The sequence below is a fragment of the Mobula birostris genome, chromosome 2, assembly GCF_030028105.1.
Source record: "Mobula birostris isolate sMobBir1 chromosome 2, sMobBir1.hap1, whole genome shotgun sequence".
NCBI lineage: Eukaryota > Metazoa > Chordata > Chondrichthyes > Myliobatiformes > Myliobatidae > Mobula > Mobula birostris.
Window position 1 is genome coordinate 222887039 of NC_092371.1, and position 27735 is coordinate 222914773.

Genomic DNA, 27735 nt, shown 5'->3' on the forward strand with positions numbered 1-27735 from the left:
TGCTGGTGGAAATCTCCTTTAATCCAGTGAAGCATCTATTATTTTTGGCAAGTCCAAAGTTAAACACACTATTGGATAAAAGCTCACTCTTTGTTATTTTCTTTACAATTTCCCTTGTGAGCTCATTACATTGGAGATACCCTATTTAACAGATGATTGAGTGGGGAGTTATAATAGTCATAAGTTTATTCTTTAACCCTAGGGATTGCTTTGCAGTCAGTTTGAGGAAGTAGAGCTAATTAAAATTGGAGTGAAATGATGCAAAGGTAAAGTAAGGAAGTAACTGCAGTTTACACAAACACGAGGAAATCTGCAGATGCTGCGTTCACCAGCATTTTTAACTGCAGTTTACAAACAACCTTCTGCTGTTAATAGATGAGGAGGGTAACAAAAACAGTACTACAAAGATGTAACTATGTTCATTCTTTCCAGATAGATCAGTTTGAAAGTACTATTGGTTTCAAGTTGCCTAATCACAGAGCAGCAAAGCGATTGTGGAAAGTTTGTGTGGAGCATCATACTTTTTTCAGGTAATACTATTCAGGGGTTTACGGGATACGACCCGAAGAACAACAGCCATTTTTATCAAATTCAGTCAAAGAAGTAATATGTCTAAGAAAGTAACTCTTATTTCAATAAATGTGTAGATGGAAAGGCAAAAGTTTCAAAATACATTTAATATCAGAGTATGTATACAGTATATAACCTGAAATTTGTCCTCTTCATAGAAGTCCACAAAACAAAGAATCCCCATAGACCCATAGAAACATTGAAGCCCCGAAGCTCTTCCTCCCTCGCACAAGCAGCAGCAAAAAGATCGACCCCTCCCTTTACTCCCACCCGAACCAGCAGATGCACCAGTGCCTCTACCCCTCTTCCATGCAGTCAGCAGCAGAAGCACCAATCAGCCCATTGATCCAGAGCTACCGAACTACAGTTCACAAACCAGCACTTTGGTACCTCAGACAGGTTCTCTCTCTCTCCAGTGAGGGAGAGAGGGGTTGCTTTTGCAATAATGAGAGTGGAGACCAGCAACTTATTGTTCCAGTGTTACCATCTTCAGCAGCGTTTCTCCAAACCACCCTCTCACCTCACTGTCTCAAGGGCGGACAGGCTCCCTCCCTCCATCAAGAGAGGGATCACTCAAGTACAGAGGCCTTCATCTGACAGCAGCTGGCGATTAACAAACATGCTGCTTTTTGTCTCAGTATTCCTGTCTCAATGTTTCAGTCTCCCACGACACTTCAGTCAGCAAAATCAGCTAGAAATCTAGTCACCCGTGAAGCTGCTCTCCAACGTCTGACCTCCCAGCCCTGAGGGCGCATATCTTCTGTGCTGTTCCTGGAGATGGCGAAGCCCTAGACTGCACAGTTGGTCTGAAAACCCACCGGTTGCGAAGAACCATAGTTTGAACTGTAGATCACAGAACCGCAACCACCTTGAGAAGGAAAGAAAGGCATAGAGAAGTAAAGTATTTCATGGACAAACCGGAAGAAGTCACCTGGGTCTGCAGAATCTGCTGGTGGCATCTTAATATTCTACTAAATCAGTAAAACATTACATCTTTAAAGGAGGGCAAGGTTTACAGTCCAAGCCCCTTCCATGGACCATTCCCAAGAAACCTTAACCTAGTTTAACTGTAGGCCATGAACTATTTAAAAGTGCACATGCCATGTAGCTCCAGTCAAATTTCTTTTGCCCTTCTAGCTGCTACCGTTGGCTTCTGTTCTTCTTTTTCCTTGAGCTGCAATGACATATCTCATATGACAGAAAATGCTGGAAATAGTTCAGACAGCATCTGCGAGGGACAAGATGGATAATATTTCCAGTCAATGATTTCTCTTTCGAATATAATGATCATCAACCTGAAATGCTAGAGAAAATGCAGGTGTTGGAAATGTGAAATAAAACTGAAAATCTGAAAATGCTGGATGCACTTGGCAGGTCAACCAAGCCTGCTCAATATTTCCAGCATTTTTGTTTTCATATCAATGATGAAATGTTAACTCTGCATCCCTCTCCAGGAACTTACTGACCTTTTGAGGACTTCCAGTATGTACGGTATTTTTCTATATTTCCTATACTGTTTAATGTCATTTGAACATCCCTCCAGTTGGTGAGGCAAAAGGGCTTCCATTTGAATGGCCCAGCTTGTTGTCAAGTTGTTTAGTCTGTCTTGAGGCAGAGAAATCTAAAAGGTAACTCTCCAAGCCTTCAAGAAATATTAGATACAAAACACATTTATTCATATTCTTCTCATAGGACAAATGCTTCCCGTTCCTTTGAGTCAGGAATGTTTTCACTATCCACTTTCAACAATTAAGCTTTTTTATCTGTGAGTCGTTTGTCTTTGTGTTTACTTAACATTCTTTAACAAGGATAAATGCCGAAGGGAATTTGTGGCAGGGATGGTAATAGTTCAAGTGCTGTAGCCTGTTATGTCTGTCCCAGATCTTCTAACAACCTTGTCAAAATTGCAGTTGGAGCCGGTAGGGGACGTGTGCTGATTTATGGCATGTTATCCAGTCAGATCTGTGCCTGTCAGCGCTGTACCCGTCAGTGCTGTACCCATGCTTGATATGTGCCCTTCGCCTATAGAGTCCTACTGTATGGAAATGGGTACTTTGGGCGGCTGAGTCCTTAAACTGGCTATCACACAGCCATTAATACTAATCCTATTCTAGCTGCATTCCATTCCCATTCCCATTCCCATCAACTCCCCCAGGTTCTACCCCTCACCAACATGCTAGGGGCAATTTACACTGGCCAATTAGTTTTTAAATCTGTTCATCTTTGTCATTTGGGAGGAAATTGGAGGACATAGAGGAAATCCCCAAGGTCACAGGGAAAGCATTCAAACTCCATATAGACCTGATGGAGTAAGGATTGAACTCAGATAGCTAGAGCTGTGAAGCAGCTGCTCTATTTGCTTTGCCATCTTAATGTCATGGAATCATTGTGACAGACCTCTGTCTACAAGTGTTCTATGTTCTGGTAATGGGGATGTAGTAGTCAAGCGAGGAAGACTATCATGGCTTGCAGCAGGATCTGGACCGGCTGAAAAATGACAGATGGGAATTTATTGCAGACGAATGCGAGGTGTTACACTTTGGTTGAACCGACCAGGGTAGGTCTTACAGAATGAATAGTAGTGACAAGTGCAGTGGGACAGAGGGAACTGGGAATAAATATCTATAATTCATTGAAAGTGACGTCACAGGTTGATAGGATCATAAAGAAAGCTTTTGGTACATTTGCCTTCATAGATCAAAGTACAGGTCCACAAACCCTTATCCGAAATCTTTGGGGCCAGTTGCATTTCGGAATTCAGAATTTTTCGGATTTCAGACCCCCCCCCCCCCCCCACCCCCGATACCAAAAAACACATATGCTCAAGTCCCTTATTTAACCTGTCTCAGGGCGGTGGACCTTAGGACCCGGCGGCGCACCAAACCTAGGCACGTCCTCCCGTATACTTTAAGATCTCTAGATTACTTATAATACCTAATACGATGTAAATGCTATGTAAATAGTTGTTATACTGTATTGTTTAGGGAATAATGACCAGAAAATATTTTATTTCCAACATAAACGTTCAATAAAACATAAAAATATACCGCTTCAAACGAACCGAATCAAACACATGGTAAATGACTTATTGGAATAAATGTAAAACATCACTGTCACTATAAAACTTCATAACTTGTCTTTTTGTTTATTTAAATCATATGCAGTGGCAGTTCCGACACTATTTTCTTCAGTAAGATGCCGCACAGACACACCATGATCAAGCTTCTGCAATAACTCCACTTTTTGTGTTATTGATACAGAAGATTCCTTCTCTTTTTCTCATTGCTACCCATAAGGGTATCTGCAGCTCTTTTTGACATTTTCACAGTGAAATTAAACACAAAGTCAACAGTGAACACAAAATATCAGCGAACAGCAAATGCACGTGTAACCAGTACGAGCACTGAGCCACAACTGATGTCTGGCAGCCTCTGCTAGTGCTGCCACGTCACACCTGAGTGACGTCAGCTGTTGGCGAAGAAAGCTTCGATTTTCGGAGCTTTTTGGATTTCAGAATTTCGGATAAAGGAATGTGCACTTGTATTGAGTACAGGAGATGGGATTTATGGTGAAGTTGTATAAGACATTGGTGAGGCCTAATTTGGAATATTGTGTGCAGTTTTGGTCACCTACCTGCAGGAAAGATGTAAATAAGGTTGAAAGAGTATAGAGGAAATTTACATGGATGTTTTTGGGATGACCTGAGTCATATGGAAAGGTTGAAAAGGTTAGGACTTTATTCAGAATCAGGTTTATTATCACCAGCACGTGACGTGAAATTTGTTAACTTAGCAGCAGTAGTTCAATGCAAAACATAATCTAGCAGAGAGGAAAAAAAATATGATAAAGTAAATCACAGTATATGTATATTGAATAGATTTTTAAAAACGTGCAAAAACAGAAATACTATATATTTTTTAAAAAAAACAATGTAGTGTCCAAAGATTCAATGTCTATTTAGGAATCTGATGGCAGAGGGGAAGAAGCTGTTCCTGAATTGCTGAGTGTATGCCTTCAGACTTCTGTACCTCCTCCCTGATTGTAACAGTGAGATGAGAAAAGGGCATGCCTTGGGTGCTGGAGGTCCTTAATACTGGACACTGCCTTTCTGAGTCACCACTCCCTGAAGATGTCCTGGGTGCTTTGTAGGCTAGTACCCAAGATGGAGCTGACTAGATTTACAACCTTCTGCAGCTTCTTTCGGTTCTGTGCAGTAGCCCCTCCATACCAGACAGTGAAGTAGCCTGTCAGAATGCTCTGCATGATACAACTATAGAAGGTTTTGAGTGTATTTGTTGACATGCCAAATCTCTACAAACTTCCAATAAAGTATAGCCGCTGTCTTGCCTTCTTTATAACTAATTTGATATGTTGGGACCAAGTTAGATCCTCAGAGATCTTGACACCCAGAAACTTGGAACTGCTCACTGTCTCCACTTCTGATCTCTCTATGAGGATTGGTATGTGTTCTTTCGTCTTACCCTTCCTTCTGTGGAACATAGAAGATTGAGAGGAGATTTGATAGAGGTATACAAAATTATGAGGGGTATAGAAAACCAAAAGCAGGCTTTTTCCACTGAGGTTGGGTGGGACTACAACCGGATATTTTGATTAAGGGTGCAAGGTGAAAAGTTTAAGTGGAACATGGGGGGGAGGGGTGTGGGGGAACTTCATTCAGAGGGTTGTGAAAGTGTGAATGAGCTGCCAGTGCAAGTGGTTCATGCAAACTCAGTTACTGCATTTAAGAGAAATTTGGATAGGTACGTGAATAGGCTATGGTCCTGGTACAGGTCAGTGAGAGTCGGCAGGTTTAAATGGCTTGGCATGGATTAGATATGCCGAAGGATCTGCTTGTGTGCTCTACTTTTCTATGACGATACCAACATGTATCTCCTAGTATTGTTCAAGGACAGATCTTTCTTCATTGCTACTGTACCACAATGTTCTATTTATAGACCAGTTCCTTACCCAATGTCATATGGTGACAGTTACATGTAACAAATGTATTATTTTTGTTATTCAGGCAGACCTTTTGTTGTACTGTGACAGTCGTGTGAACACCAGTACACTACACAACATAGAGCCTAGTGACCTTGGTTGTACAGAGGCTCTGATTCAGGCCTGGTATGGGGGAGTAACCCTAGATGCAGGCCCAGCATTGAAAAGAACCCCAGGCCCTGGGTGGACAGCTGTAGGAGTACAGTTCTACATCTTGCTTTCCTTGATTTTAGCAAGGCCATTCCTTTTAAGGGTCTGGGGCTGCTCTGGAAAATTCCAGTAACTGCCGGAAGGCCTTTAACCAGATCAGCCACTGTGAGTGCTGAACTGGGCATTACAGGGTTTTGGTGATGGTAGATGTAAAGATGGAAGTGGCTTGTCTTCAGACAGCTGTATGTGCATCTGAAGTCTTCAGCTGCTGACACCAAAATTAGTGAATGCTGATGTGAATTTGTCAAACTTTTATGCACACAGTCAACATAAACATAGCTGCAGCTATAATTCATGTTTTGCTATAGGCAAAATTCATTTGAGTTTCCTATACCTTCCTGAAGACTACGTGTGCAGGAAGTGTGTCCAGCTGCAGCTCCTGATAGACCGCATGGCGGCACTGGAGCTGCGCATGGACTCACTTTGGAGCATTCGAGATGCTGGGAATGTTGTGGATAGCACATTTAGTGAGTTGGTCACACTGCAGTTTAAGGATCTATGGAAAGATATGGAATGGGTGACCAGCAAGAAGGTAGTACACGTCGACATTCACTAATCCGGCTACCTGTAATCCGGTTCCTTCGACAATCCACACTGATTTCAAATTTTCCGCGCAACTGTAATTTCAAATTTTCCGGGTCACCGTACCAATCTGCTGCGCATTGTTTTGGTTGCGCTAGATCTGTTCATGTGTTCGCGTGCTCTTGTAAGCACAGCAGGCGATTCCTGCTTGTTTCCCTGCATTTATTAATATCATTTGCGTGAGGTGCGGCCACCTAGTACCCGCCCATCTCACCTGCTAGCGGCGGGGGACCTGGTGCGTGCTGGGTCGGTCCGTCTTCTTGCCCACCTGCCGCCAGTCGCGCACTACCCTCCGGTGTTGCCTGGCTGGCACTCCGTTCTCTTCTGCCTACGACCACAGATCAAATGTGGTGACCCGCTGAATTTAAGCATATTACTAAGTGGAGGAATAGAAACTAAGAGGACTCCCTCAGTAACTGCGAGTGCAATGTAGTCTTTGGGGTAACTGCAAGTCTACCTTTGCTATCGCTTAGCTCATGCTTGAGCGCTGGTAGTGGGTGCATTTTATTTTTTGCTGGTGGAGAGGGGGGATTGTTGCTTGCTGCTGCTTACGCGCGGGAGAGAGGAGAGTGGGTGGTGGATTTTAGGGGTTCTAACATTTAACTGTCGTTCATTCTTTGGGGAACTCCTCTGTTTTCGTAGATGGTTGCGAAGAAAAACCATTTCAGGATGTATATTGTGTACATTCCTTTGACATTAAATGAACCTTTGAACCCTTTGATATTTTAAAGGTATGATGAGGCAGTTAGCTATTTCTTAATGTTATCTTTCTGTAAGTCGGCATTTTCACTAATCGGCACTCCTCAGGTCCCAATGGTGCCAGATTATAGAGGGTCGACCTGTACAGGAGTCTTCTGCAGTCATCCCCCTCCAAAACAGATATACCGCTTTGGAGTCTGTTGGGGGAGGTGGCTGATCAGGTGAAGGCAGCAGTAGCCAGGATCATGGCACCGTGGGTGACTGCTGCGCATGAGGGCAAGAAAAAGAGTGGCAGAGCTGTTGTGGTGGGGGATTCCATGGTAAGGGGAATAGAGAGGAGCTTCTGTGGCCGCAAGCGGGACTCCCGTATGGTGTGTTGCCTCCCAGGTGCAAGGGTCAGAGATGTCTTGGAGAGGCTGCAGGGCATTCTGAAAGGGGCGGGTGAGTAGCCAGCTGTCGTGGTTCCTAACAATATAGGAAGAAAGCGGGATAAGGTCCTACAAGCTGAATTTAGGAAGCTAGGAGATAAATTAAAGAGTAGTTCCTCGAAGGTAATAATCTCAGGATAATTACCGGTGCCACGTGCTAACCAGAGTTGGAATAGCAGGGTAGCTAGAATGAATATGTGGCTTGAGCGGTGGTGCAGGAGGGAGGGTTTCAGATTCTTGGGGCATTGGAACTGCTTCTGGGGGAGGTGGGACCAGTACCATCCAGATGGTCTACATCTGGGCAGGGTTGGGATCAATGTCCTAGGGAGATTGTTTGCTAGTGCTGTTGGGGAGGTTTTAAACTAATATGGCAGGGGGGATGGGAACCCACACAAAAGAAGAGGGAAGTGATGCAGAGACCAAAGCTAGAGTTAGTGAAGAAAAAAGTAAGAGTGCATAAAATTGAAAAACAAAAATTGCATAGGTCACTAGACTCTAAAAGGACAATGAGTATAAGGGCACTTTATCTAAATGCCCGTAGTATTAGAAACAAGGTTAGTGAACTTGTGGCACAGGTCAGTACCAAGGCATATTATTTAGTGGACATTACAGAAACCTGGTTGCAAGGTGGAGATGACAGGGAATTAAATATCCAAGGGTATCAGGTAATATAGAAAGATGGGTAGGAAGGCGAAGGAGGTGGGGTGGTGCTCTTAATTAAGGATGAGATCAGAGCGATTGTGAGAGACGATATAAGATCTACGGAGCAGAATGTTGAGGCCATCTGGGTAGAGATTAAGAATAGTACAGGGAAAAAATCACTGGTGGGAGTTGTCTATAGGCCACCTAATAAAAATATTGCAGTGTCAGAGGCAATTAACCAAGAAATAACTGAGGCTTGTAAGAACGGAACGGCAGTTGTCATGGGGGATTTTAACTTCCACATAGATTAGGTAAATCAGGTTGGTCAAGGAAGTCTTGAGGAGGACTTCATAGAATGCATCAGTGATGGCTTTCTTGAGCAGCATGTTAGTGAACCTACAAGGGAAAATGCTATCTTAGATCTAGTCCTGTGCAATGAGACAGGTAAGATTAACGATCTTGTAGTCAGGAATCCTCTTGGAAAGAGTGATCATAGTATGATTGAATTTCGCATACAGATGGAGGGTGAAATAGTTAGATCTAAAATTAGTGTATTATGCTTGAACAAGGGAGACTACAATGGTATGAGGGAGGAGTTGGCTAAGGTGGATTGGGAGCACAGGCTATTTGGCAGGACAGTTGAGGAACAGTGGAGTACTTTCAAAGAGTTTTTCACAGTGCTCAACAAAAGTATATTCCAGTCAAAAGTAAAGACAGTAAGTGTGGGGAAAGCTAGCCTTGGATAACTAAGGAAATGAAAGATACTATCAAATTAAAAGCTTGTGTACAAATTCGCAAAGGGTAGTGGGAGACTGCAGGAATGGGAAAACTTTAAAAAGCAACAAAGAACAACTAAACAAGAAATAAGGAAAGGGAAGATAGAGTATGAAAGTAAATTAGCACAAAGATAGAAAAAGTTTTTATAAATATATAAAGCGGAAGAGGGTGGTAAAGTCAACGTAGGTCCTTTGAAAGACGAGAAGGGAAATTGATATTGGGTGATGAGGAAATGGCTGAGGCATTGAATGACTATTTTGTGTCGGTCTTCGCGGTGGAGGACACGTCTAATATGCCAAAGAATTATGTTGTGGATGAAATGGAAGGTGAGAACCTCGATAAAATCACTGTCACTAAAGAGATAGTGATGAGCAAACTAGAGGGCTTGAAGGTAGATAAGCCCCTGGTCCTGATGGGATGCATCCCAGGGTGCTGAGGGAATTGGCGGAGATTATAATAGATGCATTGGTAATCATTTACTAAAACTCTCTAGACTCTGGACATGTCCCGGCAGATTGGAAGACAGCAAATGTCACACCACTTTTTGAAAAAGGATGTAGGCAAATGACTGGCAACTATAGGCCAGTTAGCTTAACATCTGTAGTCGGGAAAATGCTTGAAGCTGTTATTAGGAAGAAATAGCGAAACATTTAGAAAAGAGTGGTTCCATTAGACAGACACAGCATGGATTCAGAAAAGGCAGGTCCCGTTTGATAATCTTACTGGAGTTCTTTGAGGACATAATGAGTGCAGTGGATAGAGGGGAAGAGGTGGATGTCGTATACTTGGATTTCCAGAAGGCGTTTGATAAGGTGCGCACAAGAGACTGATAAATAAGATACAGATGTATGGAGTCGGAGGAAGTGTATTGCAATGGATAGTGGATTGGTTAACCAATAGAAGACAGAGTTGGTATAAATGGGTGTTTCTCTGGTTGGCAGTCAGTGGTGAGTGGGGTGCTGCAAGGGTCGGTGCTGGGCCCGCAGCTGTTTACCATTTACTTTGATGATTTGGAAGCGGGGACGGAGTGTAGCGTAGCAAAATTTGCTGATGACACTAAACTGAGTGGAAAAGCAAATTGTACAGAGGATGTGGAGAGTCTGCAGAGGGATATAGATAGGTTAAGTGAGTGGGCCAAGGTCTATCAGATGGAATACAACATTGGTAAATGCAAGATCATCCACTTTGGAAGGAGTAATAGAAGAGCAGATTATTATTTAAATAGTGAAAGATTGCAGCATGCTGTTGTGCAGAGGGACTTGGGAGTGTTTGTGCATGAATTGCAAAATGTTGGTTTGCAGGTACAACAGGTTATTAAGACGGCAAACGGAATATTGGCCTTCATTGCTGAAGGATTGAATTCAAGAGCAGGGAGGTCATGCTGCAACTATACAGGGTACTGATGAGGCCGTACCTGGAGTACTGTGTGCAGTTCTGGTCTCCATACTTGAGGAAGGGTATTACTGGCTTTGGAGGCAGTGCAGAGGTGGTTCACCAGGTCGATTCTAGAGATGAAGGGGTTAACCTATGAGGAGAGATTGAGTCGCCTGGGACTATACTCTCTGGAGTTCAGAAGAATGAGAGGGGATCTTCTCGAAGCATACAAAATTTTGAAAGGGATAGATAAGATAGAAGTGGGAAAGTTGTTTCCATTGGTAGGTGAGACTAGAACTAGGGACATTGCCTCAAGATTCAGGGGAGAAGATTTAGGACGGAGATGCGAAGAACCTCACAACACGCTAAAGGTACTCAGCAGGTCAGGCAGCATCCGTGGAAAAGATTGGTCGACGTTTCGGGCCGGAACCCTTCGTCAGGACTGTAGGGGGAAGGGGCAGAGGCCCTATAAAGAAGGTGGGGGGAGGGTGGGAAGGAGAAGGCTGGTAGGTTCCTGGTGAAAAACCAGTAAGGGGAAGGATAAAGGGGTGGGGGAAGGGAGGCAGGGAGGGGATAGGCAGGAAAGGTGAAGAAAGAATAGGGCAAACTCAATGGGTACTAGGAGGCGGAACCAAGAGGAGGTGGTAGGCAGCTGGGGGAGGGGGCAGAGTGACATAGGGATAGGGGAAGGGAGGGGGAGGGAATTACCGGAAGTTGGAGAATTCTATGTTCATACCAAGGGGCTGGAGACTACCTAGACGGTATATGAGGTGTTGCTCTTCAAACCTGAGTTTAGCGTCATCATGGCAGTAGAGGAGGCCATGTATGGACATATCTGAATGGGAGTGGGAAGCAGAGTTGAAGTGGGTGGCTACTGGGAGATCCTGTCTGTTTTGGCGGACGGAGCAGAGGTGCTCGACGAAGCGGTCCCCCAATCTGTGTCGGGTTTCACCGATGTAGAGGAGACTGCACCGGGAGCACCGGATGCAATAGATGACCCCAACAGACTCACAAATGAAGTGTTGCCTTACTTGGAAGTACTGTTTGGGGCCCTGAATGGTGGCAAGAGAGGAGGTGTAGGGACAGGTATAGCACTTGCACTTACAGGGATAAGGCCCAGGTGGGAGATCCGTGGGGAGGGACGTGTGGACCAGGGAGCTGCGGAGGGACCAATCCCTGCGGAAGGCAGAGAGGGAAAGATGTGCTTAGTGGTGGGGTCCTGTTGAAGGTGGCGGAAGTTGCGGAGGATAATGTGTTGGATCCGGAGGCTAGTGTGGTGGTAGGTGAGGACAAGGGGAACTCTGTCCCTGTTGTGGTGGCGGGAGGATGGGGTGAGAGCCGAAGTGCGGGAAATGGAGGAGATGCGGGTGAGGGCATCATTGATGACAGCAGAAGGGAAACCACAATCCTTAAAGAAAGAGGACACTTGAGATGTCCTGGAATGGAAAGCCTCATCCTGGGAGCAGATGTGGCGGAGACGGAGGAACTGGGAATAGGGAATAGCATTTTTGCATGTGGCGGGGTGGGAAGAGGTATAGTTGAGGTCAGTGGGCTTGTAGAAGATGTCAGTGGACAGTCTGTCTCCAGAGATGGAGACCGAGAGATCGAGAAAGGGGAGAGAAGTGTCCAAGATGACCAAGTGAATTTGAGGGCTGGGTGGAAGTTGGAAGTAAAGTCGATGAAATTGACGAGCTCAGCATGGGTGCAGGAAGCAGCACCAATGTAGTCATCAATGTACCGAAGGAAAAGTTGGGGAGCAGTACCAGAATAGGTTTGGAGCACAGGCTGTTCCACATAACCAACGAAGAGGCAGGCATAACTAGGGCCCATGCAAGTTCCCATAGCTACACCCTTGGTCTGAAGAAAATGGGAAGAGCCAAAAGAGAAGTTATTGAGTGTGAGAACCAGTTCCGCCAACCGGAGGAGGGTAGTGGTGGTGGGGAACTGGTGAGGTCTATTATCCAGAAAGTAGCGGAGGGCTTTGAGGCCTCCTTCATGGGGAATGGAGGTGTATAGGGGTTGGACATCCTCTATATCATAGTGCGGCCTCCTCTACACTGGTTAGGCAACACTTCACTTGCGAATCTGTTGGGGTCATCTATTGCATCCGCTGCTCCCGGTGCGGCCTCCTCTACATCGCTGAAACCCGACGCAGATTGGAGGACCGCTTCGTCGAGCACCTCCGCTGTCCACCAAAACAGGCAGGATCTCCCAGTAGCCACCCACTTCAACTCTGCTTCCCACTCCCATTCAGATATGTTGATACATGGCCTCCTCTACTGCCATGATGAGGCTAAACTCAGGTTGGAGGAGCAACACCTCATATACCGTCTAGGTAGTCTCCAGCCCCTTGGTATGAACATAGAATTCTCCAACTTCCGGTAATTCTCTCCCCCTCCCTTCCCCTATCCCTATGTCACTCTGCCCCCTCCCCCAGCTGCCTACCACCTCCCTCTTGGTTCCGCCTCCTACTACCCATTGTGTTTTCCCCTATTCTTTCTTCACCTTTCCTGCCTATCACCTCCCTGCCTCCCTTCCCCCACCCCTTTATCTTTCCCCTTACTGGTTTTTCACCTGGAACCTACCAGCCTTCTCCTTCCCACCCTCCCCCCACCTTCTTTATAGAGCCTCTGCCCCTTTCCCCTACAGTCCTGATGAAGGGTTCCGGCCCGAAACGTCGACTGATCTTTTCCATGGATGCTGCCCGACCTGTTGAGTTCCTCCAGTGTGTTGTGAGTGTTGTTTTGACCCCAGCATCTGCAGATTATTTTGTATTTATGATGAGAAGAACCTGTTTTTCCCAGAGTGTGGTGAATCTGTGGAATTCTCTGCCCAGGGAAGCCGTTGAGGCTTCTTCATTAAATATATTTAAGATACAGTTAGATAGATTCTTACATAGTAGGGGAATTAAGGGTTATGGGGAAAAGGCAGGTAGATGGAGCTGACTTTACGAACAGATTAGCCATGATCTTATTGAATGGCAGGGCAGACTCCATGGGCAGGATGACCTACTCCTGCTCCTATTTCTAATGTTCTTATGTTTCTATAATATTTTTAAGTACATGACTTATGACGGACTGCCTCAATATACATTATAAAAGAGGAAAGAGCAATGGTATGAAATACTCCCTTTGGTAAGAAGCTTGTATGAGAAGAATTTCACTCAAATACTTACACAATATTTAAATGGTGAAAATGCAGTCTGCTTAAAAAAAAAAGTACTCAATGTTTATGATCAAATAGCATCTTTGTCTCTGAGCTATTTAATAGTTGTTTACTAGGTTTGAAATACTTCAAAATGTAACTCTGTATGTTCACTTACTTTCAACTTTGGACTTTTGCAATCATTCTTTCCAGGTTGCTGTCTCCCGAGCAAACCCCAAAAAGCAAGTTCCTGACTTTAGGTTCCAAGTTCCGCTACAGTGGGCGCACCCAGGCTCAAACGCGGGAGGCAAGCATTCTTATTGACAGACCTGCACCGTATTTTGAACGTACTTCAAGTAAACGAATGTCCAGAAGCCTTGATGGAGGTAGGCGCAGAATGATCCTTTCTTGGAAAATGTAGAGTATTTTCTGTTAACAAATTCACAAAGTCTCTTAAATTTAAGTATTTTCAGATAACGGAGAAACTACAATTCAGTTAATATTTTTCCCCAGAGCTTTAGTAGTTACGATTTAATTAGTCACAATTTGAGATGAAGTTAGGAATCAAAAACACCACTATCAGAATTTCACAGCAGCAAGACTTTTCAGGTTACCATGACTTTTGAATCATTGTCTTAACATTCTTCCAGACTGTTTTTTTTGGAGGGACTGAATTCAACTAAATTGAAACAGATGCTGCTACTTCAGTACCTGTATGTATTTCTCCACCATCTACTAACATTGCTTTTTCTCATAGAAGCCACGAGCAATACAGCATGGATACAGGCACTGTGGCCCAACCAATCTATGCCATCCATGTTGTTGCTTGTCCTAATGATCTGCATTTGGCCCATATTCCTCCAGGCCCTTTCCATCCATAGATCTATCTGAGTGTTTCTTAAATCTGATCAATCTTTATTGCACAAATGAAGCTGCGAAAGGGATTTAATTTAGATCACTTTGTAGAGATATGTTTTCACTTTGACATGAAATAGTCTTTTTCTGTTGATCATTGTCAAAAAAGCCAAATTAAATCTACTGTGATTCAATGTGGTAAAACAATAAAACACGAAAACTTCCAAGGAGATGAATACTTTTTATAGGCACTCCAACTGTCATCAGGGTCCTTCTACCCTTGCAGTTTCTTTACTCAACTCACAAGGATTCAATATCTACCAATCCTGTGTCACATCTTTCTACTGATTTGCGATAAATTCCAACGTAACAGTGATCCTTTTTTTTCCACTTTGTTGAATTATAGATCTGGTAACATCTTTCCTGATATTAGAAAGTATTGTGTACAGTTTTGGTCACCGAATTATGGGAAAGATGTCAACAAAATAGAGAGAGTACAGAGGAGATTTACTAGAATGTTTCTTAGGTTTCAGCACCTAAGTTACAGAGGAAGGTTGAACAAATTAGGTCTTTATTCTTTGGAGCGTAAAAGGTTGAGGGGGGGACTTGATAGAGGTATTTAAAATTATGAGGGGCATAGATAGAGTTGGCGTGGATAGGCTTTTTCCATTGAGGGTAGGGGAGATTCAAACAAGAGGACATGAGTTGAGAGTTAAGGGGCAAAAGTTTAACATGAGGGGGAACTTCTTAACTCAGAGTGGTAGCTGTGTGGAACGAGCTTCCAGTAGAAGTGGTAGAGGCAGGTTCAATTTTGCCATTTAAAAAAAAATTGGATAGGTATATGGACAGGAAAGGAATGGAGGGTTATGGGCTGAGTGCAGGTAGATGGGACTAGGTGAGAGTAAGCATTCGGCACGGACTTGAAGGGCTGAGATGGCCTGTTTCCATGCTGCAATTGTTATATGGTTAATTTCTCAGATATGATTTTCAGAGCAGGAATAGTGTGTTTTCATCAAGCCTCTGTATTTGATATGTTATGAGAATTTATTGAACTTTGTAATATAACAGAAATTCTCTTTTTCTAACAGCTCCAGTAGGTGGCATTAATGAAGTGGGTCTCCAGCAGGAATCGTCATGTCTAGATTCAACAGCAGAGGACACTGCAACAGCAGCTGCTGTTAATAAAACAGAAGTAGAAAAAGAGTTGGCACTAAAAGATGTAACCACTGATTTGAAACCTTCACAGCTGCAAATATCTGTTGAAGCAAAGGTACAATATTTTTATAGTTTTTCATTTTTGGGAGCAATATTCATTGTTTACAATTGAGAATATAATACCAGACATGGATATAGTACAGAACTCCTGTCTCCTCCTATCTTCCAAATAATTTACCACTGCATTGGCCAAGTTTAATGAGAGGCTTAGAAGCAGGTTTTTTTATTCAAAGTGAAGTTGTCAGTCCACAGTGTCTCCACAATGTGCAAGTACATTAATCAGGAAGATAAGTAAGACAAAAGGTCATGATTCATAGTGTCATTGAAGCATGCATCCATGAGACATTAAGGAATGTGAAATGTCAAGATGACTTCTTATTCTTGGAGGAGGGCAATTAACATGTAAAATTCATTAAGAAATCAGTTTTAGAATTGTAACTAACTGGAATGCATAGATTAGGAAAGAAGTGAGGGCTTTCTTGATTAAATATGTAATGAGCAATCTCATTGGATTGCTACTTTTCCAGTATCATGATCAGTGATAAATAATATACATATAAAATATCTCTTTATTATTCTTTAAATAAGTAACCTGAAGCAGTCTTGAAGTGTTCTTGCTCCCTCATTGATTTTAATCCTCAAAGCCTGCTTGTTTTCCAACTATACTAAATAATATTTATTCAGGAAATTTAATGCACTAAGTATAGCTACTCAAAATAAGAAAGCTGCAGTGTTTTGAAGGGGTTTGCTGGCCAAGCTAGAAGAAATCACAAGGATTAATTAGTAAGGTAATGAATGACTAGTCATTCACAAATAATTGAAAAAAACAAAGCATTGCATTGAAAGTATTGCAGAAGAGATGTTCAGCTCTGTGTATAAGATGGCTGGGGTCACCCATCTTATAAAGACACTGCCCGGAAAAAGTCAATGGCAAACCACTTCTGCAGAATTTGCCAAGAACAATCATGGTCATATGACAAGACACGTAATGATGATGATAAAAATGTTATGTTTTGAATTAGTAACTAATTGAATGGAGTGACAATTATGCCACTGTAAATGTTGAAAGTGAAAGGAAATACTTTAGTTCAGTGTCCAGGTGCACAGGTTTACTAAATATTGAAAAATGTATTGTCAGAGCATGCATTATATTAGTTAAGTTAGTACTAGCTAATATTATAATTCAATAATGAAATAAGACCCATGGCTTACAAATTTAACCAAATAGGTTTGCTGGGGGGGAGAGAAAGTTCAATAATCATAAACATAATTTATTAGCGTTTTGTATTTCAAATTGAATATGTTCACAGGAGGAATAATGACTAATTATTGTGCAAATTGTTTTGCTTGTTTTTCCTGTGTTGTTTACCCTACTCATCTTGTAAAGACTATTGTTGGTCTTCATTCGTTTGAAATGTGCAACACTTCCTTGTATGACTCTCTGACTAATATTTCTCTTTTTGTTTCCTTTGCCCTCTTCTTTCTGGAATATGAACATGTATGCACTTTGAGTTTAATTTAGTATCACAACATTTGTCCACCATCTCCTACATATTCGAACTATTCGCTCCCTTCTAATCTCTTTCCTATTCCAGAGACAGATATTCTGTCTGACATTTCAGAAGGTAGTGCATTTTCAGCTGGTGAATTAGACCAAGAATGTATTTCTGGGTCTATTTCTTCTACTGACAGATTATGCACAGCACTTCCAAAGAATGAACCTGGGCTAACCACACATTATCTGGCTCCTGTATTTACCACTCTTTCTCAATGCTCTAATCCTGCAGTACAGGATCAGAAAGAAAGCAAAATTAAATCCAGTTCTGTAAGAAAGGCATTGGGTTCTGCATTTCTAAACCTATATAAATGTCTGCTTCCCAAATTTCCTTCATTGCTTGATGAGGATGGGTACATCAGCTTCCCCAGTCTCCCTGATAACTATGTTGCTTTGATTCCACCAAGCTTTCAAAAGTACATCCCCATTACATCTCCATCTCTAATTCCTTCCATCATCCTTATCTTTGTGCTGCTTCTGTCCACATCCCAGTCTGTTCCGTTATCGCTCGTCCTTTCCCTTCCACTTGCTTTGTCTCTCTGTTACCTGGAACCTAAGCCGACTACATTATATGGCTGGTATGACAATGACCTGAGTGAGAGAGCAGAGGAAGAGGAGGTGTGTAATTTTGCCACTTAATGCGCAACGTTTAACAAACCTTTTTAATATGATATTAAAAATAGTTAAGAGAAAGTTTTTTTTTTGGGTGCAGGAAGTTAGGACCATTTTTTAATCAATGTTGTATCTTGTATTTTGGGGTCTGATTTTTGACCAATTTCTGTCATTTCATTAATGACAAAATTTTCCTCCTAATTTCATAGTTTCTGAATGTACTCTGAATTTAGTCTGTTTCTACAAAGCTAGGAGTGGAGAGCTTTCAAACCTGATGTGGAAACTATTTGATCTGTAAACATTTTCCCCCTCTTACTAAACTCCTACTTGAATGGATGTTTATCACTCATTGAGAAAAACTGATGCAAAAGTTTCTTCCAGTGATCTGCATTTTGTGGAACTTGTGTAACAGTTATGTGCAGTCAGATATGCAATCAGATCAATGTGTATTGATGAATCTGATGGACTGGTGAAAGAAGCTGTCCCAGAGCCTGTTGGTCCTGGCCTTACTCCTGCAGTACAGTTTGTTAGATGGAAGCAGCTGAAACAGTTTGTGGTTGGAGTGGCTGGAGTCTGTGATAATCTTCCGGGCCCTTTTTATGCACCTGCTGCTGCAAATATCCTGAATAGGGTTGGTGCTACTGTCAGCAGCTAGAGTTAAATTTTTCTTTGTGAATTTCCATTTTCATCTGTGCCCTCTCACCTCTATACTCTGCTTGACTGACAGTTTTGGAAGTTGATTCGGTATGTTGAAGCCATCTGAGTTGACGACAATTTTTTTTGTCAAGTCCATTTCTAATATACTGTATGAATTACCAGTCTAGATGTATTATATTTCTATGTAAATCTGTCACTTCCAAATAGCTGCCTTCAAAATAAAATCTGTTGTGCCCTCAACCTTCAACATTGATGTAAATTTGCTAATGATATATAGATATTTCTACAAATTCTAACAGTTTATTAGCACTATCACAAATCAGAGGAGGCTCCTCAAGCCTGCTGTACCATTCACTAAGTATTTAACTGATTCAGTTTCAACACTGACACTAATTTCCCACACTCTTGGAATACATTATACCTTCATTCAAGTTGTCAAGACTAGTAGTGGAGGCCAAAGCTTTTATCCCTGACACCCAATAGGCTCCTGATTGCTAGTCCAAAAACGGCCTATTTATCATGACTGTTGTCTGATGGTTAGCCAGTGTCCTATCTATGTTGGTATATTATCCCCGACCCCATGCACTCTTGTGAAGTAACTGTTTATGTGGCATCTTTATAAATTACTTCTGAGATTCCAAGTACGTTATATTTACTAGTTCCCTTTTATTCACCTTTTATGTTACACCTCAAGGAGCTCCATCAAATTTGTCAGATGTGATTTTCCCTTAAATGTTGCCTGATATATTTCGATTAGTCCTGCAGTTAGCGCCTCAAGAGCAGGTTCTATTATTTTTCCCAATTATGGATGTAAAGTAACTGCCTTGTAGTGTCTCATCATTTCTTGGTTCCAACCATAAAGCCTCACTGGATGAGCCGTAATTCATCTTCTGACTACTACTGTGACATTCCCCTTAATAAAAAATGTTACTCCCCTCCTCTTTTTCCCCTGCCTCTGTCTTGCCTGAACTCAGAGTATTAACCTGTCCCCTCATAACCATGTTTCTGTAATGGCTGTAATATCGTAGTCACACATAGCTTTCCAATCTAAGTCCATCGGCTTGATCTGTCAGACCTCTTGCATTGAAATAAATACAGTTTAATCCATTTATGGATGTTGGTGAAAGGTAGAAAAGTATTACAAATAGAGGCAGGTGAAATAAGCAATGTGTTTAAGATTGTTATTTGCATATATTTATCACTTTTTAAGCAACAGATTAATTTTTTTCTTTTTATGACTTACTGAATGCATGCAGACAGAACAGGATGAAACAGCACCTCAACAACTAAAGGTTGAAGCAACTTAAGTTCTTTCATTCTTTTTCCCATTTGTTTTTGGCTTTGAATGTTTTAGAGTGCCACATAGGATGTGGTGGTGTAGATTTTGATTCTAAAATGTTTTTTTTTCTGATTTTCACTGTTTTAGCGCTTGCATGTACATTTAATTTTATTTTTATGTTGGATTTTTTCTCCTTTCAATTTCACAGAATAAGTCATTGAGCATAGGAGGAGAAAATATTTATATCAGACATAGCAATTTAATGTTGGAGGTTGGTATAAAATAAAAGTATTTAGACAGACTGATGCATTGCACTGAATGACCTTTCACAAGCAGGCTGTCACAGTGAATATTGCATGCAGTGCATGGGAATGGAAATGCGTGCTGCTCTTTGCAAAGCCACATTGCTCAAATTCTGGGCTGTGCTAGGATTAATTTAGAATTTTAGCATGCAGAAGAGACTAAACTGAGCGCCAGGTAGAATCGAAAGCATTTTATTGTGGTTATATTTGGATGAATGAACACATTTACTAACCAGGAATACTGTACAAAAGAAAACTAATTGATGTTTCTTGCATAATCTGGTAAAATCTTGCTGTTTTACCCAATAATATGCATAGAATTGACTAAAATCAGCCACTCCAGGTATCGAGCTAAATGTGCATTTTCTACACCTTGTCTCACTGAATGTTTTTAATTGGTTGCATTAAGTTTATAATAGGAAAAGAAAATATTTCTAAAATTTAAGGCAAGTCTGTTTCACAGTTAAACATTATTCTAAAACCACATAAATTGATCTGAAATTGAATCCACTTAGGAGCAGGTTGTTTCTAATTGTTCAGAGCCTTCATCTAATTCTTGAAGTTTGGTGTCTTGGGCACCTGCTGTTTGGTGTTGCTGCTCGGTAAATAATTCCAACCTATTTAATTACTATCCCAAAAAATCTAGCCTACTGGTTTCAATTGAGAACCTATTTTTCAGTGAGCCTTGGTGTTCCTGTGTGTTTCTCATTTATACTAATTTAGTTTTAATCTATTGTCTCATTCTTGTTGTGCACATGTGCGGAAATTAGGACCTTGATAAAACCCAGGAGGATCTATTGAAACATCAAGCTAGCATTAGTGAGCTAAAACGCAATTTCATGGAATCCACACCTGAACCACGTCCAAATGAATGGGAAAATCGGTTGACTAAACCCTTAATACTGCAAACAGAAGGGGTACGTTTTAGAAACAGAGCCTCAGGATATAATATGAAGCATGTTTAATTTGCGTAGCATGCAATTCTTCAGCCATAATAGTTAACTAAAATAATTTTCTATACTTGGTATCAGTATCAATGATTGAACACATCTACGTGATGACAATATTGCATACTTACTGAAAGCTTCTTACTTTTTCAATGTTTTTACATGCAAGACAAGGTAGTTGAATCTATAGCATAATCAGAAGTATGCTGCTGATAAAAGATTTGTTATGATCGTATTGAATGCCAAAACAATGGGGTGCAAATGGCCTGCTCTTGTTTGCAATTAGGCTTTTATATTTAGTTTAAATATCAGTTTTAAACCTACATGTGTTGTTCCCATATTCAAATAATGTTTAAATAAAGACATTCAAAGCTACTTAAGAATCTTAAACTGCACCTGTCCTGCTTATAAAATCCCACAAAGTTAGGTTGAAAATCAGTTTCCATTAATTGGCTCAGTTTGGTAAGTTCATCAGGTTTTTACCTAGTTTCTCATCTGTATGTATATCCAGTATTAATTGACTAACAGACAATAGGTAGATGGGGCCTTCCACGCTGAAGCCATAATCATTATGATGAAAGGAAGGTTAATTCCTGACTTTAAGGTAAATTGTTTTGCTTAAGCGCACTTGTTCATGGAGGTTAAAAAAGTAACAGACAAGACCAAGAAGTTAAAAAGGTAAATAGCACTTTGTCCTTCCAGGGGTTGGAGATTAAAAGTAAGGCTTTGTTGTAATGGTACAGATGTTGATGAAGCCTTACCTGGAATACTGCATATCTTTTCATTTAGAAGAATGATGAGTCTCTTTGTTCAAAAATGCAAGTTTTACAGTGTAGAAGTTGGGATGTTTGCAGTAGTGGATTGTCTTGAACAAGGGGACATAACTACAAGATGAGGGCTAGTCACTCAAAGCTGAAATATTGAGAAATTTCTTCTTGCAGAGGGTGGAAACAGGGGCATTAGAAGCATTTCAAGTTGAGGAGGATAAATATGAGTGAGATCATGAAACAGAGGGATAAAGGGAAATGATACAGAAGAGTAAGGCCACTATAGATGGCCATGATCAAATTAAATAGCGATGCAGGCTTGAAAAGACTGATGGCCTGCTTACACTGCTAATTTATTGTGTTTCATGTCCAGGTTTGATCTGATAAGAGCATAGAATTGTGTCCAAGGTTCCACTTCAGTAAAAGTGTCAGCATCTTTTGGTGAAATTCCAAGCTTATGTACAATAGATCTTTCAAATAAGAGTTGCTTCTTTTTAATCTAATTAACTTTTATCTGTCACCTGTAAGCCTCAGGTTTGTCTTTGTGATATGTTGCTTTTTTTTTCTGGTATCCATGAATTGTTTACATCTTTGGCTCTGTTTCCTGTTTGAACAAAACTATTTTGTATTCAAGTCAGAAGCCATTCGCTCTTGTAAATACCACATCAGCAGACCATTTCAAGGGAATGTCATATCTGCATTTTCCATACTGACATTGTCAGCCAATAAAGTCTTGTGATTTCTCTGATTGACATTGTTGCTATAAAATTAAGGAACAAAGTTCCATAGTTTCTGGGTTACAATTTTCCAAATTAATTTAATATACGAAGAGTATAGTCAGCAAGAGGGGTATTTTATTCCATTAACCTGAGAATTTAAAATTTTTGTCCTAGAAATTGAGAAATATTCTCATTGCAAAAGGTAGGGCCAGTGAGCAGATCCGTTAATAATCAGTAAGCGGGATTTAGCCACATCTTTCTATTTTTTTCTAGTTCTTTCAATTGTTTATCTCTTTGCAATACGCACAAAATGCGGGAGGAACTCAGCAAGTCAGGTGTTGCTCAGGATTTCCAGCATCTGCAAAATCTTTTGTGTTCTATCTTTTTAAATTGACTTGATTTTTGTTCCCATTCTGTGGCTTTATCTGGATTGAAAATCTCCCCTTTTGCTTCCATTCCCATACCTATGCTGCTGTTGGCACTTGTCAGCTACTCATCCTTGGAACCTTTTTATTCATCTCTATGCAACCCTTCAGCAATGCTAACTTGATTTAATTACTTCATCCTTAATTTCATTACCTCCAAATGTGACTAGTTTGGCACATTGTTGGCCAGCCTCTCTTGTTACATTTTCTTATGAATTTGAAATGGGGCTTGTGAACTTTAAATAATCGACATATTTAAAAAAAAATATATTCACAAGTTCTTTGAATTAAGCCGTTAAACACAAACAAATGCAATATGTTGACTCTATAATTTTCTGGTTGTGCAATTTACAATTATCTTCCTGTGTTCAAAACCTTCCATGAGCTGACTCCAGCCCACCTCGAACTTTGTATATTCTGGATTCCTCCTGTCCTGCCACTCAGCCATCACTGAATTATTTTATTCATCTTTTGTTTTAGGGCTACAGTATCAAATACTTCTGCCTCGACTTCTAACTTGCACAAATTGACTATACTATTCTCCAGAAGTATATTGATAGAGTCTCAAAGTTCCTACCCCATTCTAAGCACTCTGACCCTCTAATCTCATGGCAAAGCCTAATCAAGTTAACTATGCAATAACACAGGAGTAGCTTCAACGAAAGGAATTCCTAAGAGTTCAGCTTAAAATCAACTTAACATCATGAGGCATTCTGGGAATATATCGTCAATTTGCAGAAAGCTATTTTATAGGCTATTTAGCCTTGTGCTTCCAACAGCTCTGAATGTCAGACTGGTGATAAATTATGTGGCAAGCCTGTTAATTTTGTATGAAAGCCCCAATTATAGTTGTTTTCTCTTGAAATTATTACATTTCTTGCTGCATATTTGACTACAAAGTGAGAAGCATAGACATTGCGAAATGCAAGATGCCTTGATTTGAGGAATGATCCAGGCTATTCCAAGTTGGCAGATGCTGTTCCGATTCAATTTCAAAGCAGCATTAACAAATATAGTAGTGATGGTACCAGGCTGAACACTCCACCTTTGAAAATTAATTTAATGCAGGGTGAGAGTGCAATAAAAAGAACTAGGGAACTGTATAGAAGCCATCAGTGATTTCAGAAAATTTTTAGACAGGAACCATGGTCATTATCTCAAATCTTTGCCACAGGACATAATCTACAGTGAGTTGGAGATGATACAGGAATGTTTGCCGTTTTTCTGTTAACCAATTTCAGTGCTTTCCCACTGTTGTGATTTTGTTTTTGCCTTCCTGCAGCAGGGAAAATAGGGAGATAGTGTGGGGGAAGGTAGTACTCTGCAGTTGACCACTACATTTCAAGAAGTCATACTTTTGCTCTGAATGAAAGAAGCAAGACAATGGCCATTGTTCATCTACTCAGAACTTCGTATAATCCCTTTGGTAGGTCAGGGTCCATTGTGTGGCACTTATTCCATCTGACCTCATTGGTTACAAATCGAACGACATTGAATATCTTGGGTAAAAACCTAACCCAGATCATACTGAAAACATTAGAAAAATAGTTTTGCTGTATTAATGTTAACCTAAGAATAAATGTATTCATTTGTATTCACACTGATAGAGGTCAGTGAATTGATAGTCTCAGCATTCAGAGCTCTGCTGTTTGTTCTCTGTCAATCATGCCCATCATATTCTGAGTTGGCTCCCAATCAGCAATGTCTGAATTTTAAAATCCTCTTTCTTCTTTTTAAGTCTTTCAGAGTTCTCTCTGCCTCTCTCTGGCACAAAGCATCTGCATTAACTCCACAAATCATAGCCTCTCACACAAAATGCTGGTGGAACGCAGCAGGCCAGGCCACATCTATAGGAAGAAGTACAGTGGACGTTTCGGGCCCAGACCCTTCGTCAGGACTAACTGAAAGAAGAGGTAGTAAGAGAATTGAAAGTGGGAGGGGGAGATCCGAAATGATAGGAGAAGATAGGAGTGGGGAGGGGTGAAGCTAAGTGCTGGAAAGTTGATTGGCAAGAGCTATACAAGGCTGGAGAAGGGAGAGGATCATGGGATGGGAGGCCTAGGGAGAAAGAAAGAGGGAGGGGAGCACCAGAGGAAGATGGAGAGCAGGCAAGGAGTTATTGTGAGAGAGAAAAAGAGGAAAAAAGGGGGAAAATAATAAATAAATAAGGGATGGGGTAAGAAGGGGAGGATGGGTATTAACGGAAGTTAGAGAACTCAGTGTTCATGCCATCAGTGTGGAGGCTACCCACACAGAATATAAGGTGTTGTTCCTCCAACCTGAGTGTGACTTCATCTTGACAGTAGAGGAAGCCATGGATTGACATATCAGAATGGAAATAGGACGTGGAATTAAAATACGTGGCCACTGGGAGATCCTGCTTTCTCTGGCAGGTAGAGTGTAGGTGTTCAGTGAAACAGTCTCCCAGTCTGCGTCAGGTCTCACCAATATATAGAAGGTCGCACCGGGAGCACCGGACACAGTATATCACCCCAACCGACTCACAGGTGAAGTGTTGCCTCACCTGAAAGGACTGCCTGGGGCCCTGAATGGTGGTGAGGGAGGAAGTGTAAGGGCAGGTGTTGCACATTCCGCTTACAAGGATAAGTGCCGGGAGGGAGATTGGTGGGAAAGGATGAGGGGGACGAATAAATGGAGCAAGTGCTACACCTGCCCTTAGACTTCCTCCCTCACCACCATTCAAGTTCTACCTGACGAAGGGTCTCAGCCCGAAACGTTGACTGTACTTCTTCCTATAGATGCTGCCTGGCCTGCTGCGTTCCACCAGCGTTTTTGTGTGTGTGTTGCTTGAATTTCCAGCATCTGCAGATTTCCTTGTGTTTGTGTTTTTAAAATCATAGCCTCTTGGGTTGTCCCTGAACTTAACTCTATTGCCATTGTCAGCCTTGCCTTTGTGATTTTTACGGCCCGAAGCTCTGGATTCCCTCTTAAATCTGTCTGCTTATCCTTCCCATTTAAGGTGCTCTTTAAAACCTACTTTTTGTCTGTGCTTTTGGCCATTACTAACATGTCCATGTGGTTTGGCATCAAATTTTAAAGTATCTATATTTTGTGATGCTTTCCTGTTACACTAAAAGCATTATATAAATTAAAATTGTTCATTGTTTTAGTGACCAAAATATTGTGGCTGTATACTAGTATACTTGATATGAATTGTATATATGAATATAACTAAAGAATATATGATTCATTAGTCTTGACTGGAATTTGGTCTTATCAACAGCTTCTGGAGTAACAAATTAACCAACTTATCCAAAGGCTCTTAAATGGTAAATTGGCTTATTGTAACCTGTACCAAGGTCCATGGAAAAACTTGAATACCCTTCATGCACATCAATTCAGCACAACAATGTATTATACGAGAGGAAGATAATTAAATGCATAATAAAATGTTACAGTTATGGGGAAAATTGCATTGCAGGTTGGTAAGAAGGTGTAGTGTCATAATGGGCTAAATTATGAAGTCAAGCATTCAGATAGGATTGCTTTCAATTAATTTGCCATAAAATAGTAAAACTTCTCACAAATGCTCCAACATTTGGAATATGGATGATTTCCAACAGGAAAACTATCATTAAGCATAGTAAACTGGAGTTGTTCTTTGTTATGTAACAATGAATCACTTTCAGTACACTGGATGAACTCAGCAAGTCGGGCAGCATCAGTTAGAAACGATGAGTCGACGTTTTGGGCCAGAACCCGTCATGTATATGTCCATACATGGCCTCCGCGACTCCCTTATCCACACGTCCATCCCTACGGATCTCCCACCCAGCACTTATCCCTGTCCCTACACCTCATCTCTTGCAACCATTCAGGGCCCCAAACAGTCCCTCCAGGTGAGACAACACTTCACTTGTGAGTCTGTTGGGGTCATCTATTGCACCTGGTGCTCCCGGTGCAGCCCCCTCTACATCGGTGAAACCCGACGCAGATTGGGGGACCGCTTCGTCAAGCACCTCCACTCCATCCGCTACCACAGACAGGATCTCCCGGTAGCCACCCACTTCAACTTTACTTCCCATTCCCATTCAGATATGTCCATACATGGCCTTCTCTACTTCCATGATGAGGCTGAACTCAGGTTGGAGTAGCAACACCTCATATACCGTCTAGGTAGTCTCCAGCCCCTTGTTATGAACATAGAATTCTCCAACTTCCAGTAATTCCCTCCCCCTCCCTTCCTCTATCCCTATTTCACTCTACCCCAGCTCCCTCATGGTTCCGCCTCCTCCTCCTACTACTCATTGTTTTCAAGGCCTATGACGTCAATGCTTCCCCTCCCCCACGCCTTTTTCAAATTACTGGTCTTTCAACTGAAGCTACAAGCATTCTTCAAATCCTTCCCATCTTTCATTCTTCAGTCCTGACGAAGGGTTCCGGCCCGAAACGTCAACTCATCGTTTCTAACTGATGCTGCCTGACCTGCTGAGTTCATCCAGCGTACTGAAAATGTTGCTTTGATCACAGCATCTGCAGATTATTTTGTGTAACAATGAATAACAACTTAATGCAACTTTTTGAGAATATACCTTTTATAGTTCTATAGTTTTACATATTCTTGTTATAATATTTATTGAGAATGTAATTATTGAAAATTGGTAATCAGTTTGGACCGATTATATAGGTTTTACGAGATGTTTTATGAGCTGCTGTGAAACATCTTGCATGTTTTGTTTACAGGTAAAAGATTTTAGGTGTATGCTATAACTTCTCTCATACTTGTTTTCTTCAAGGCTGTTGTTTTAATTTTATTCTCAATTTTCTAACTGCATAGAGCTTAGAAGAGGAGATAACATCGCTCTTATTTAGTAAAGAAAGCTTCTCAACTGGCTTGATGGCCTCACCTACTATTTCTCAGGCATCAGAGGATGCTGGGTTGAAAGAAAAAGATGCTGCTGAATCTGTTTCTCACATACACGCCAAGCAGCTGTCTGAGGTGCTTTTAGAATGGAAT

General features: G+C 41.4%; 1 protein-coding gene across 12 annotated transcripts in view; it reads left to right on the forward strand.

Moving 5' to 3' along the window:
• Nucleotides 1–27735, forward strand: part of epb41l2 (erythrocyte membrane protein band 4.1 like 2) — a 193188-nt gene that overhangs the window by 143101 nt on the left and 22352 nt on the right. For 4 of the 12 annotated variants that reach the window (XM_072251522.1, XM_072251530.1, XM_072251531.1 and 1 more), the window contains exons 10-16: nt 433–530; nt 13638–13810; nt 15368–15549; nt 19575–19610; nt 19806–19868; nt 20670–20816; nt 27556–27717. In XM_072251522.1, the coding sequence (XP_072107623.1) occupies nt 433–530; nt 13638–13810; nt 15368–15549; nt 19575–19610; nt 19806–19868; nt 20670–20816; nt 27556–27717 (861 nt within the window). The remainder of the gene's footprint in view (nt 1–432; nt 531–13637; nt 13811–15367; nt 15550–19574; nt 19611–19805; nt 19869–20669; nt 20817–27555; nt 27718–27735) is intronic. The other 8 variants (XM_072251527.1, XM_072251532.1, XM_072251529.1 and 5 more) reach the window with 6 other exon arrangements.